We start from the raw sequence: 12,505 nt of genomic DNA, 5'->3' as shown, positions 1-12,505 counted from the left end.
CCAGATTGAGTTAGGTGAGGTCTCGAAAACACCCAAGCGGTCCATGAGTTTGGCCTAGTACTTTCTCAGCATGTATGAACCCCTGGGATTGATTCCTCAGAACTGCATACATAGAAAAAGTCAGAAGTGATGCTGTGGCTCAAGTGGCAGGCCACTAGCCTTTAGAAAGCCCAAGGACAGTGCTCAGGCTCTGAGTTCAAGCCCCAGACTGGTCAAAACAAAAACCCCAGACAATATTAACTGAATGTTAGTCTTTTTTTGTGCTACTGCGACTATGCATTCTGCTTACTGGGCAAGCACTATACTACTTAGGCTATGTCTTTGCCCTTTTGTTTTAGTTGTTTTTTTAAGATTAGGGTCTTGTACTTTTGCCAGAGGCAGACTAAAAGTGCAATATTCCTGCATGTGTCTTCTGTATAGCTGAGATTACAGTGTTTTTTGCTGTTTGTTCATTCTTTTCTTTCCATTTTTGTCAGTCGTGGGACTTGAACTCTTGGCCTGAGAATTATCCCTGAGCTCTTCAGCTCAAGGCTATCACCCTACCCTAACCCTCACCTTAACTCACAGTGCATCTTCTGGTTTTCTGGTGGTTAATTGCAAATAAGAGTCTCACGGACTTCAGTGCCAGGCTGTCTTTGAACCACGATCTTCAGATCTTAGCCTCCTGAGTAGCTAGGATTACAGGCGCCACTGTGCCCATCTCATTTATTTCTTGATTTATTTCTTGCCAGTTTGCTTTTGTGTAGGGTGATGCCAAGCTGCAGTTCTCTTGATCTCTGCTTCTTGAGTATCTGAGCTTCAAGTGTAAGCTGTCTTTACTAACTCACGTGTCATCTTGTATGGACAGTTAACTTAGTATAAATACTATTTCTGGAAATGAACTCAATAATCTGCTGCTACCTTGTTTTCAGGAATATGGTCTCTGCTTTGTTCACAAAATTAAGACTGATTTTCCCTCCCCTTACAGAATCTTCTGAAGAGGAGTCCGATGATGAAATTGCAGATAAGGATTCTGATGTGAGTGGTTTGTTTCCTTGCGTATAAGTATGTCTTCATATCCTCATAGGCTGCACAAATGAGTCCTTCACAATGTTTTCCTTCTTTGATATTTCTACCAGGATGATTGGGATGAAGAAGAGGAGGAGAAAGAAAGTGGGAAAGATGAGGAGCATGAGGAGGAAGAGGAGGAGGATGTTCAAGAAAAAGATGAAAATGGTGAGGACAAAGAGATGGCAAGTGAAAAAGAATTCAATGGAGAGTCTGACTTAGATCCAGAGAATGAAAGTGAAGAGGAGTAAAGCTAGCCGAGGCCGTGAAGCTGTGAACGAGCTCAACCTTGCTCGCGCTGCCAACCCTCCTGGGGAGGGCTGCCTGTGCCAGGAGGCCAAAGACCACGCACGAATCCACCTTTACAGAGGTGTCACCTTGCTGTCCTGAGCGCCCCGCATTATAACTGTGTAAATAAGAGTGTTTCGGTCGATGTTAATAAACTTTACACAGTAAATAGACACATTTTCTGCAATGTACTGACATGATTGTCTGATATATGGTCTATTTTTATATTCCTAATTACTACTACCCTAGTATGGTTGGTTCTGTGAGGAATTGACTTGAATGGAGACAGATATCCTGTGGGGTTCCCAGACTGGACATGTGTGGAGGAGTCGGCACTCATCTCAGGTTGGTGTCGTTCATCAAGTCCAGGTGTGAAGCAACACTAGTGAGCTTTTCAATTTGGCACATTTAGTTTATAACATTTTCATAAATAATGAAGGATGACTAAAAACTGGAGCAAAAACGATTATGATGAAAAAATCCACCAGTGTCCCTAGCCTATCTAGTAACTGGTAATCTGACCTGGGTCAGTCAGATTGAGTATCCGGAGTGCTTCCCCAAAATAACCACTTATTTTTTAACTTTCATGTGAGATATTTTTTTAAACAAAATCAAAAAAAATTATGGTAATGAATGAACTAAAGATTTTGCCATATTAAGGGATTTTCTTATTTGCAACTTGCCTGTAAGAATCATTAGTGTATAGATTTAAAGTGCTCATTACCTGCAACTTTAAAAAAAAAAACTGTCACAGCTGCTTTTGAAGAGGTTCATTTTTATTTAAATTACTAATGGATCAAAGAACAATTGTTTATTTTTCTCTTTGGTTTTAGATATTAATGATAACCTTGTTGGAATTTTTTCCAAAGAAAATATTTTTATAATTCAGTAACTTAATGTTTTTCATTTTCATTACCCTCTCTTGGCAGTGTTAGGGTATCTGTTTAAGATAATAAATCTTACTCAAGACTTTTTATGTATGTATAAATAAGTATTTTGGTGCGCTATGAAAGCTTTTTCAAATGATCATTTTCTTTGTTTTTAAAGAATGAGCTAGTATTTACATACTGCTCGCTAGGGAACATACAGATGGAAGCTCAACTCTAAGGAAGGGCTGGGCAGATGGATTATTTTTTTCCACCTGTGAATATGTAAAACCAAACTATTATCACCAAGGGACTTTGTAACATCAGTGGTGGAGCAGACTTCTGTGCTCGCTTCCTCGAGCTGAGCCACAGAGCGTGCCGGGGGGTGGGGGTGGGGGAGATGTGTGAGCTGCGTGAGCTGGCTGCGGGTGCAATGTACAGTTGTGTTTGTCTGTATGGAACTGTTATGGCAAATTTAATACCATTCTCTTTGTAAAGTGAATAAATACACATCTCTATCCCGTGCTTGTCTTGTGGTGTCTGTAGAGCAGTACAACCATATATTTGGGCTATGGGACACAAAGCCTTTTAAGAAGTGGATTTACTTCTGTAACATTCATAGGTAGATGAACCAGGCACTTTGTCCTAATCTTGTCAGTTGTACCTGGTTTTTGTGAGGCAGTCCGGCTAGGTTGGGGTGTGATTTTCCATCACAGGAGGCTGAGTCACATCCCCTAACCTTGGTCCACTCAGGAGGGATGACTGGCGATTTGCTAGTCACGGGTATTTTTCTAGTTCTACTAATAACCACACAAGTTCTATGTATTTATTTTTTTAACTTAACAGGACTTTTGTGATTTTTGAAAACGTTTTAACCATGAACAAGTAAACGGTCATTCCCTTTATTTGTCTTTATCAAGGCTGTCTTCATGTATATGTTAATTTAAAGAAAGTGTAAATTAAGCTTTGTTGTCTATTTACAAGTAGATTCTGTCTCAATGTTTTTGCAAAGATCTGAAACATGGTTGTGCTTGAGGTGAAGATGTAAATTTCCTGAGTAAAGATGAGCATATTTGCTATATGGATGTGTTTTGGTGGAAGTAGAAATCAAGGATTCAATGACTTGGGACTTTAGAAAAATAAAATGAAGAAGGGAGTCTGAAGGTCAGAAATTCTACCTTGAGAGCAAAACACTGGGGACCCTCATGTGAAAAGTTATACTAATTACTGGGGAGCATAATTATATTAACAAATGCTGTTTGCTTGGCAAAATAAAAAATGCTCGTCTTGACTTTGGTTAGGGCAAATGTTCTCTGAGTGTGGCTCCTAGGTCGGCACTTTGGGGAGCACTGAGAGAGCTGGTGATTCATGTAGTGAGAGGTTTGCACACCCCATTGTGGTGTGCTTCGTAGTTTGAGGAAGGCTGTGTGCAGGACAGCTGTAGTCTGACCTCTGCTTCAGTATGGGCTGCGCTAGGGCCTTCTCACACTGAAGAAGTTGACTTGGGCAGGTGGATCTTCTAGGATGGATACAATCTTAACAAATCAGATAAATTTGCTTGTAGCCACAGGTACCATAATGGAAAAAATGGCACTTCAGGAACCAACAGTGGATTTGGGCACATGTTGGGTCTTGTTAATTGTTCTCAATCTGTTGAAATCCCTAGCTTTTTATTGAGATAAATGTAGTTATATTTTATGTAGTTTTAGGTATTTTGTGTCACTATGCACCCTTCTACTGCAACTGACAATTTTTTAAATGCTTTATTAATTTTTAATATTTTTATTTTTATGCCAGTCCTGGGCTTGGCTCAGGGCCTGAGGACTGTCCTTGGACTTTCTCAAGACTGGAGCTCTACCACTTGAGCCTCAGCACCACTTCCAGCTTTTTTCTATGTATGTGGTACCAAGGAATCAAACCCGGGTCTTCGTGCATGCAAGGCAAGCACTTTAACCACTAGGCCAAACTCCCGGCCCTGCAACTGACAGTTTTTAATAGGTGGCTCGGTGGGTTGTACAGCAGGAGACGGTTAGATTCAGGGCCTGAGGCTGGAGTACTTGCCCGTACTGCAGCATAGCAATGATCAGTCCACTTGATTTCCTTGTGTGTGATAGGTGGTAGCTGCAGTGACATGTGGCTTAAGGATGCTGACCATTTTAACTGTGGAAATCCTTTGTACATGCAAGTGCAGCTTCTAATGATATTTTCAGATGAATTAGTTTTCCAATATGGGAAGTGAGGGCGGGGCCTGTGTTCTAAGGGAAATTTGGCGTTGTCTCTGTCATGTTAAATAAACACAGTCAGCTCTAAAGGTGAACTTAAGATCTTTTTCCTTTAATGAATTTTTACAATCTTTTGTCCGTGAAACTTAGGACACTTGAAAACATTCTAGAAAATACCCAGATTTAAAAAAAAAAAGTGTCCTGGGCTCTAAAGACCGAGAGACTCCAAACGACCATTAGAAAACCAGAAGTGGTGCTGTGGCTCAAGGGATAGGATGGTAGCCTTGAGCTGAAGAGCTCAGGGACAGGGCCTAGGCACAGAGTTCAAGCCTCATGACTGACCACCCCCCCCCCTAAGATTTTAAAAAATCATGACATAATCATTTTATATTTTGTCACCTTTTAATCTCATTTGTGTGTGTATATACACACAAGTTGGAATAAGGTGTTTTTTTTTATCATCCGCACAATGTTAAATTTTGAAGTTCTTAGTATTTTACATGTTATATTTTAAGTGTCTTTATATAATGCTACAGTGAACGTTGGGAGACACACTTTATATTTTCCTTAAACTGTATAGGTGACTTCTTGGTGGAGTATTACTGTGTAAAGTGACATGAGGACTTGTCTATTAGTTAAGAAACATGCCCGAATCTCTTTACAGGAAAGTTTCACACTTTAAAACCAGAGTGTATTTATTTCCATTTTATCCTGAGTCTCAGTTCAGCCATTTGAGGTTCAGTGTGTGTGGTTTAGGATTGCCTATCATTCCTATTCTTGAGATTCATTCCTTATGCATGCCGTGTGTGTGTGTGTGTGTGTGTGTGTGTGTATGCGCGCGCACCTGAGCTTTGTCCCTGAATTTTTATGATCAAAGCTAACATTCTACCACTTGAGTCAAAGCTACGTCTGGCTTTTTGATGGTTAATTGGAGATAGGTGTCTTACAGGCCTTTTCTTGTCCCAGTTGGCTTCGAATTGCAGTCCTCAGATTTCAGTCTCCTGTGGAGCTAGGATTGTAGGCATGAGCTACTGGCACCCACCCAGCTGCAGGTTTGTTGTACAAGGGATCTTTTCTTCAGCCTCGGTTTATGAGCACAGTATGTCTTGATCAATGTCACCTCTATCATTCTTCCTCATTATCTGGGTCTATTATCATGCACGTTGAATATTATGATGTATTTCCCCACTCACCTAGTGCTCCCCTTAACCTCCTCTTCCCCTGTGGGAAAACACATTTCAGCTTTCTGATACTCATTTTACTTAACAGTAAGTTCAGAGGAATTTTGTCATTAGAATCCTCTTGAATGTGTATATAGTCAGTTTGTTTTGTGATATGCATATGATTCAGTATATGTTTCTATAGATTTATAATTCAAATGTATCTTTCACATAAAAAACGTGTCCTTTGTCTCTGAGCCTGAGTTAGTTTGACATGATTTTTTTCTATGTCCATTTTACTCATCCATCGGATGAGTAAAGTTCCAGTGTGTGTGTGTGGAGGGGGTGTGTGATGTGCATATGGTTCTGTTATCCTCTCTCTCCCCCTCTCCTGCCCCCCACCTTCATCTGTTCATCTGTTGTAGGGCATCTAGTCTGTTTCCATGGTTTGGCTATGTTGAATAGTGCAGCAGTGAACATGGATATGTCTTTACATATCCTGACTTGTAATCTTTAAGTGCCCAAGAATGGAGTCACTTGTTTAGGTGTTTGAATAGTCTCCAAATTGCCTTTCAGTGTGGTTGTACTAGTTTACATTTCTGACAGTATAATAGAGTTTCTATTTTCGCATGTCCCTGTTAGCATTTGTTCATATTCTACATCATAGCTGATATTCAGATTTGGTTGGGTGCTGAATGTGTAGATGGCCTTTGGCATTGTGTCTATTTTCATGACTCCCCCCCCCCCCCCGCAATTAATGCTCATAGGTTCTGCTTCCTGGTGTCTTCAGGGTTTTATGATTTCAGTTATATAGGTCCCTCGTGTCCTTAGATAGGCTTATTCCTACATAACTTTTCTAGTTTACTGTTTCCTCCCCTGTAATGCTATCTTCTTTAATTTTCTTATTTTTAAGCGTGGAAAAAAAATCTCCCTTTGTGGAGTTAGGTGAGTTTTCTTTGCGTTTCATTCTAGTTATTTCTCGTCCTTTCTTTCACTTGTTTCCTCCTGTGTGTACTAGTTATAGAAACAAAGGGGCAACTGTGGCAAGATAGTTCCAATCCCCCCTTGTGGGTAGTGGAAGGATCCAGTGGGATAGGGAGGCATTCTGGGGCAGCAAGAGGGGAAAGCCACCACTTGGAGAGAATGTTTCCAACCCAGCCAGAACTAAGGCAGAGTACAGCTCAGCCTGACCTGGAAGAGACTCACCTGTGTCGACCCCAGACATTCTCTGAAATAGACCAAGTCACACATTCATAAAGTTTGGCTCATCATCTCCAAGAATATAATCTACTCTTTTGGCTATTATTCTCTGACTTCGTCCTTAGTACCCTATGTGTCCCTTGGAGAAGCATTGTGTGCTGATAACAGGCTTGGTTGGGGAGACACAGGAACAATTGGTTAGGATATGAGATAGAATGAAATAAAATGTCATTAACTTACACCCACAGGGGTGGGTTACAGCAGCTACAGGAAAGAAATATGTTCTTAATCAGATCAGAATACTTGTAGGACTCTTGAATCCTAAAGGCCCCCAGCAGAGTCTTATCAAAAACAAGAATTGTGGCAATAGACTGGATAAACATGTCTAATAGGTTCATTCTAGAAACTTGCAACTTGAACACCTAAGAACTGAGGTCTTTGGTTCTGTTAACTGAAGATTGATCTAGATAAGATATAAGAAACCATAGTGAGTTTGGTAAGTGGAAAACCTATGGTAACATTATCTCAGATTCTCTCCTGGCCCATTCTCTCAGTAGAAATTCTTGATTTGCATTTTACAACTCTGGTGTGTTGATTAAGTTTGATTTGTCCTTAAAACCAGCACAGGAAAAACAAAACAGCACAGGTTGTCCAGCTTAAGTTTGTGAGTTTAGAATACAATTGTCAAAATAAACATAACCACTAGGTGTCAGCCGTGTCACATGCAAATTCATCATCCAAACACTGGATTCTTCCTGTGAATGTTCCTCCCTAGCGGGCGATTGTGTTTTCTGTGTATCATCCTTCTGGAGTTGGGCAGAAACTCCAAAGTTTGCTCATGTCTGTTACATAGTCCAGGCTGGCCTTGGGCTAGCAACACCCCTGCCTCAGCCTCTCCAGTTTCTGGACTACAGGAGGGGAGCACCATACTCTGCATTTTCCCCTCATCTCTTTCTTACATTTTGGTTGCATTTTACATGAGGACTGAGGTGGACTATTCTCATTTTAGGGATGAGAAAGTAAGGTTCAGAGTAGTATAATGATTTGTATGAGGGAAAATTCAGGGATAAACAGTCTAGATCCTAGAAATCCCGACCTTATGTAGAACAGGACAGGCTGAGTTTTAATCTCCGCTGGTGAGCTCTGTGAGCCTCAGTTTCTTCATCTGTAAAATGTGCATAGTGAGAGTTTCAACCCCAGAGGTCATTGTGAGGTTAAATTATACTCCCAAGTAACTAGTCCTCTCTCAGAGGCGTGGTTGTGGATAGCTGGACATTGCAGCAGGTGCCTTGGAGTTCAGGCCTCCTGCATTTAAGTAGAAAGAGGGGCTTGGTCGTTATCTGGTGTGGTGGGATAGTGTGCACCATGTCAGGAGCTCCAGTGTCCCCTCCTGCATCCACATCGAACGTGTGTCAGTCTCGGTCCTGAGTCTTCTGCCTGCCTGTGGTTCTGAGGTGGCAGGCTCTTTATATTCAACTGGAGACTGACAAGCTCCAGAAATTGATTTATATCCATGGTAACTGTCACCCAGGCAAGCAGTGAGGAACAAGAGTCTTTTCTTCCCATTCACATCAAACAGAGCCAGAGCCCAGAAACCATCAGCCCTACTCTACCTCTGTTCATCCTGGCTTGTCTCCTCTTCCTCTCCTCTCCATCCCACCGAGCCGAGGCTGGCCACTCCAGCCCACTTGAGACCAGCATCCTGGAGACAGCAGAACCTGAAGGCAAATCCTCAGGTAATAGGCGAGTCTCGGGAATTGGAATTGTTTCTCAGTTACATTCCAGACAGGCCTGAAATGCTCCAAAAGGCTTGCATATGGTGGTGTGTATAGTTTCTCGGGAAATCATTGATGGAATGCAGAAGGTCTCAGTGACCTTTCTTGTCATGAGAAGACAGCAGTCTCTCTGATATTACCCTTGTGACTGGTTTTATGTCTTCCCTGAAATTCCTATCTGATTGGCGTTTTTCTTCCCTTTTGTTTCCCATATCTTTTTGGAACTTCAGAGTATTGGCTGAAGAGAGAAACATAGATGAGGATATCTTTTTTGGAGATCTGACTTTTCTGAATGATCACCAAAATTTAATGTGATTTGAAATGAAAGATAAATGTATTTGGTGACATTTAAGTTCTAGGCTAGTGGCACAGGAATTTTTGTAATGGGAGTTCTTTACAACTATAGTCTTAGGATCGATTTCCTGTCAGGTGCTAGTGGCTCACACCTGTAATCCTAACTACTCCAGGAGGCTGAGATCTGAGGATCTGGTTTGAAACCACCCTGCACAGGAAAGTCTGAGACTCTTTAACTACCAAAAGAAAGCTGGAAGTAGAGCGTTTGTTTACATGGTAGAGTGCTTAGGTAGTCTTGAGCATAAAAAGCTCAGGGACAGTGCTGAGGCCCAAAGATCAAGCCTAGGATTGGAGGGAGGAGGAGGGAGAGAAAGGGAAGGGGCGTAGATTTCATGAGCAAACAGGACTGGTCTTGGTGGTTCCACAGAAGTGTACGTCATTTCACACTCTATCCTTACTGAGTGCCCTGATTCCTAGAGTATACTAAAGGCTCTGAGAGTTCAGAAATGCGTCCAGCATGATTTCATTCCATGCTTCCCAACTTTCTCTTTTCTCTTTCCTTTTGCTTTCACATCTTTTCCACAAGACATGGTTGGGGAATGGCTGCGCTAGAGCACATGTGCTGACAGTGTCTTTTTGGCCCTGTCCTGAGCTCTTTTGCTCAAGGCTAGTCATCTACCACTTTGAGTCAGTGCCATTTTTGATTTTCTGGTGGTGGTTTATTGGAAATAAGTCTCATGGACTTTCTTGCCTGGGCTGGCTTTGATCTGTGATCCTCAGATCATACCTTCTTGTGTAAATAGGATTACAGGCATGTGCCACCAGCACCTGGCTTATAAAGTGTGAAGACAAATTAGGTATTGAATCTGTCTACCTTCTTCTTCTTTTTCTTCTTCTTCTTTTTCTTCTTCTTCTTCTTCTTCTTCTTCTTCTTCTTCTTCTTCTTCTTCTTCTTCTTCTTCTTCTTCCCTCTCCTCCTCCTCCTCCTCCTTCTCCTCCCCCCCTCTTCTTCTTCCTCTTCCTCCTCCTCCTTCTTCTGGCTTTTTCTGTGTATGTGGTACTGAGGAATAGAACTCAGTGCCTGCTAGGTGAGCACTTTATCACTAGGCTATGCTCCAGGCCCTGGTATTGAAAATATTTTTCCATTCATAAGAGAAATCATAACAGATTAATGATGCCAAGGGATTCAAGTCCTGAACAGGTGGGTAGGAACCTTCCTGGCCTTTCTATCACTCAGCTCCCCAGGGCTGCTTGGGCACTTCCCCCACCCCCTCGCCAACATCTGCCCTAGGGATAACTAACTGGTGCTCCAATGGTCTCCAGAGGCAATTCTGGGCAAGAAGGAGGAGCAGAGACAGAGCAGAAGGAGGGCAGAGCTGGGCTAGGTTTGATGGGCTTCTTGGCTGTGTTGTAGGTGCCATATTACCTTTACCTAAGGGTTTAGAAAAGATATCTCCTTTCTAGGCTCTGTCTTGGAGTGGAGGAGTTCAGCTCACATGCTAGCTTCTCAGTGGCGGGGAGGCCCTGCCTGCACTCTCTGATGTCAGTCCTGGTTCTCAGTCCTCTGGCATCCTCACTTTATGAAAGCTGTTCTTTCCAGGGCCTGAGAGGAGGTCTCCTACGTCCTCATTGGCCATCTTCAGGAAGAGGAGAAAGCCCAGGGAGGCCTTGTGTTTCCTCAGGGCTGTCCAGTGAAGGGCCTTTCACCTGCCTGCCAAACCAGGTCTTCTGTACAGAGCCACCTGGAAAAGTTCTTAGTCTTTGGGCCAGGGGCTCTCTGCAGAGCTGCATAATACAAGCTCCCACTCGGTGCTCCTTGTAGGGTGAAGGGTAGAAATGGGAAGTGGCTGCTTAAGGGAGATGATGCCAGCTGGGATTTCTGCCCAGAACCCAGAGGAAGCATCCGGGCTTTTGCCTTTCACATTTTTCCAAAAGTTGGAAGTCAGTTTTAGAATTGTGCTCATTTGGTAGATGAGGAAACAGGCTGAGAAAGGTTAAGTACCAGCTAGAAGGAAATCAGAATTCCAGCCCCGCACTGCCTGTTGCCCAGACCTGGCTGCCCCTTTGCTTCTAGAAGCAGCTTGGGAACCAAACTGCCCTGAGCCTGGAGGATTCTAACTCCCAGCAACCCCTGCTCTGTCTCTCAAGACGGGTGGGCCGCCTGAGAGTGCCCAGTGCTCAGGTGAGTCTCTGGAGGTGCAGGCCTCAGGAGAGTGGCCTCGGTGCTCAGCTCTGGCTCACACTGGGAGCTGGGCTGCTTCTGTGGTTGCCATGCAGCTGTGTTTATTCAAGGAGAGCCTGGAGAGAGCAGGAGCCTGCTTGCTGCCCGGCTGCTGTCCAGGACTGTGAGGCTGGGCCAGGCCAGGCGTTCTGGGGCTCCTTGGATCCACTGTCTTCAGAAACATAGGACCTAGATTCTGCTGGTGACAGGGGTTTGGCCTCTGGACAGAGAGGTAAGGCCATGTGTGCACCAAATGGCTGGGAGGGGAGTTGGTGGGGAGGGCAGGACCTCTGAAGCCCTTGGAGGGAGGGACAAGGACCAGATCTAGAGGAATGAGAGGAAAGGCACCATGCTGTGCCATGCTGGGTGCCAGTCAGGGGTACCTGCCCCACTCTGGACTTCATGGATTAGCTTTACTTGAGGGTAGACTTGTTTCTCTCTAATGGCTTCAAGCCAAGGAAGGAGGAGCTATGTGGGCCCTGCCCTGCCCCAGGTCCCAGCCTTCTCTGTATGGGGTAAATTCACCTGTGCGTTGGCTCCCTGGGGGCTGGCAGGACGGGGATTGGGGGGCATGCTGTGAGGAGCATTCACCTGTGTAGGCTGGCTATATGGGCTTGAGTTCTTTTACCTGTCTGTGTCTCGGCTTCCTCATCTATCAAGTGGGGTTTGAGACAGGAGTGTGGTTGGTGTGTGACCTGTGTGTGTGCAGAAGGGAAGTTCTGACCTTGATGCTGATTTAATCACGGTGAAGAGCCGTGTGTTTCTTTCCAGATATTTCAGGCTCTCAAACTATGGTTCTGCTTGTTGCTATTCCGGGGTGAAGCCCCCATGGACAGAGCACATCTTTGGCAGTTCTGGGAGCAGATGAGAGCTGAGAATCATCAGGGTGGAGCCTAGAACTCACCCTCACGATCCTGTCCTTGTGGCCACTTCCCTTCCGGTGGGGCTCATCATGCTGCTAATCCTTCCTTACATTTCTGTACATATTTCTAAGTACTCAGAGACTCATGCCTGTCCTTGAGGGTTCTGGAAACCGCCTTCTGCAGTCATCTTCCACGAAAACATGCTCATCCTTGACGTGGAGCCGGGTTGTTCATTTTCACTGCTGTGTAATATTCCACTACAGGAGTAGTCATGGTTTTCAGTCTCCCTAGTTTCTCTGGTAGACATTTGTTCTCTATCCAGAGCTGCTCTGATGATTCCTCCTCTTCCTCCTCCCAGTTCTGGGGCTTGAACTTAGGGCCTGGACACTGTCACTGAGCTTCTTTTGTTCAAGGCTAGCACTCGACTACTTGAGGCACAGCCCCACTTTTGGTATTTTTTTGTATGTGGTACTGAGGAGTCAAACCAGGACTTCATGCAAGCGAGGTAAGCACGACCACTAGGCCACATTCCCAGCTTGACTCTGACCATTCTTATGTGTCTCTCCTGG

The 12,505-nt window shown here is 43.9% G+C and overlaps 1 protein-coding gene across 1 annotated transcript in view; it reads left to right on the top strand.

Moving 5' to 3' along the window:
* The window catches only part of Wdr43 (WD repeat domain 43), a 52,510-nt gene extending 49,788 nt beyond the window's left edge, over window positions 1–2,722 (top strand). The window contains exons 17-18 of the mRNA XM_090337230.1: window positions 968–1,017; window positions 1,119–2,722. Coding sequence (XP_090193356.1) covers window positions 968–1,017; window positions 1,119–1,298 — 230 coding nt within the window. The 3' untranslated portion in view covers window positions 1,299–2,722. The remainder of the gene's footprint in view (window positions 1–967; window positions 1,018–1,118) is intronic.
* The last annotated feature ends 9,783 nt before the right edge of the window (window positions 2,723–12,505 follow it).

This window comes from Megascapheus bottae, chromosome 7 (genome assembly GCF_031878675.1).
Source record: "Megascapheus bottae isolate mThoBot1 chromosome 7, mThoBot2.hap1, whole genome shotgun sequence".
NCBI classification, from domain to species: domain Eukaryota; kingdom Metazoa; phylum Chordata; class Mammalia; order Rodentia; family Geomyidae; genus Megascapheus; species Megascapheus bottae.
The sequence above is the reverse complement of the archived record's forward strand: the minus strand, read 5'-3'. Positions and strand labels throughout refer to the sequence as shown.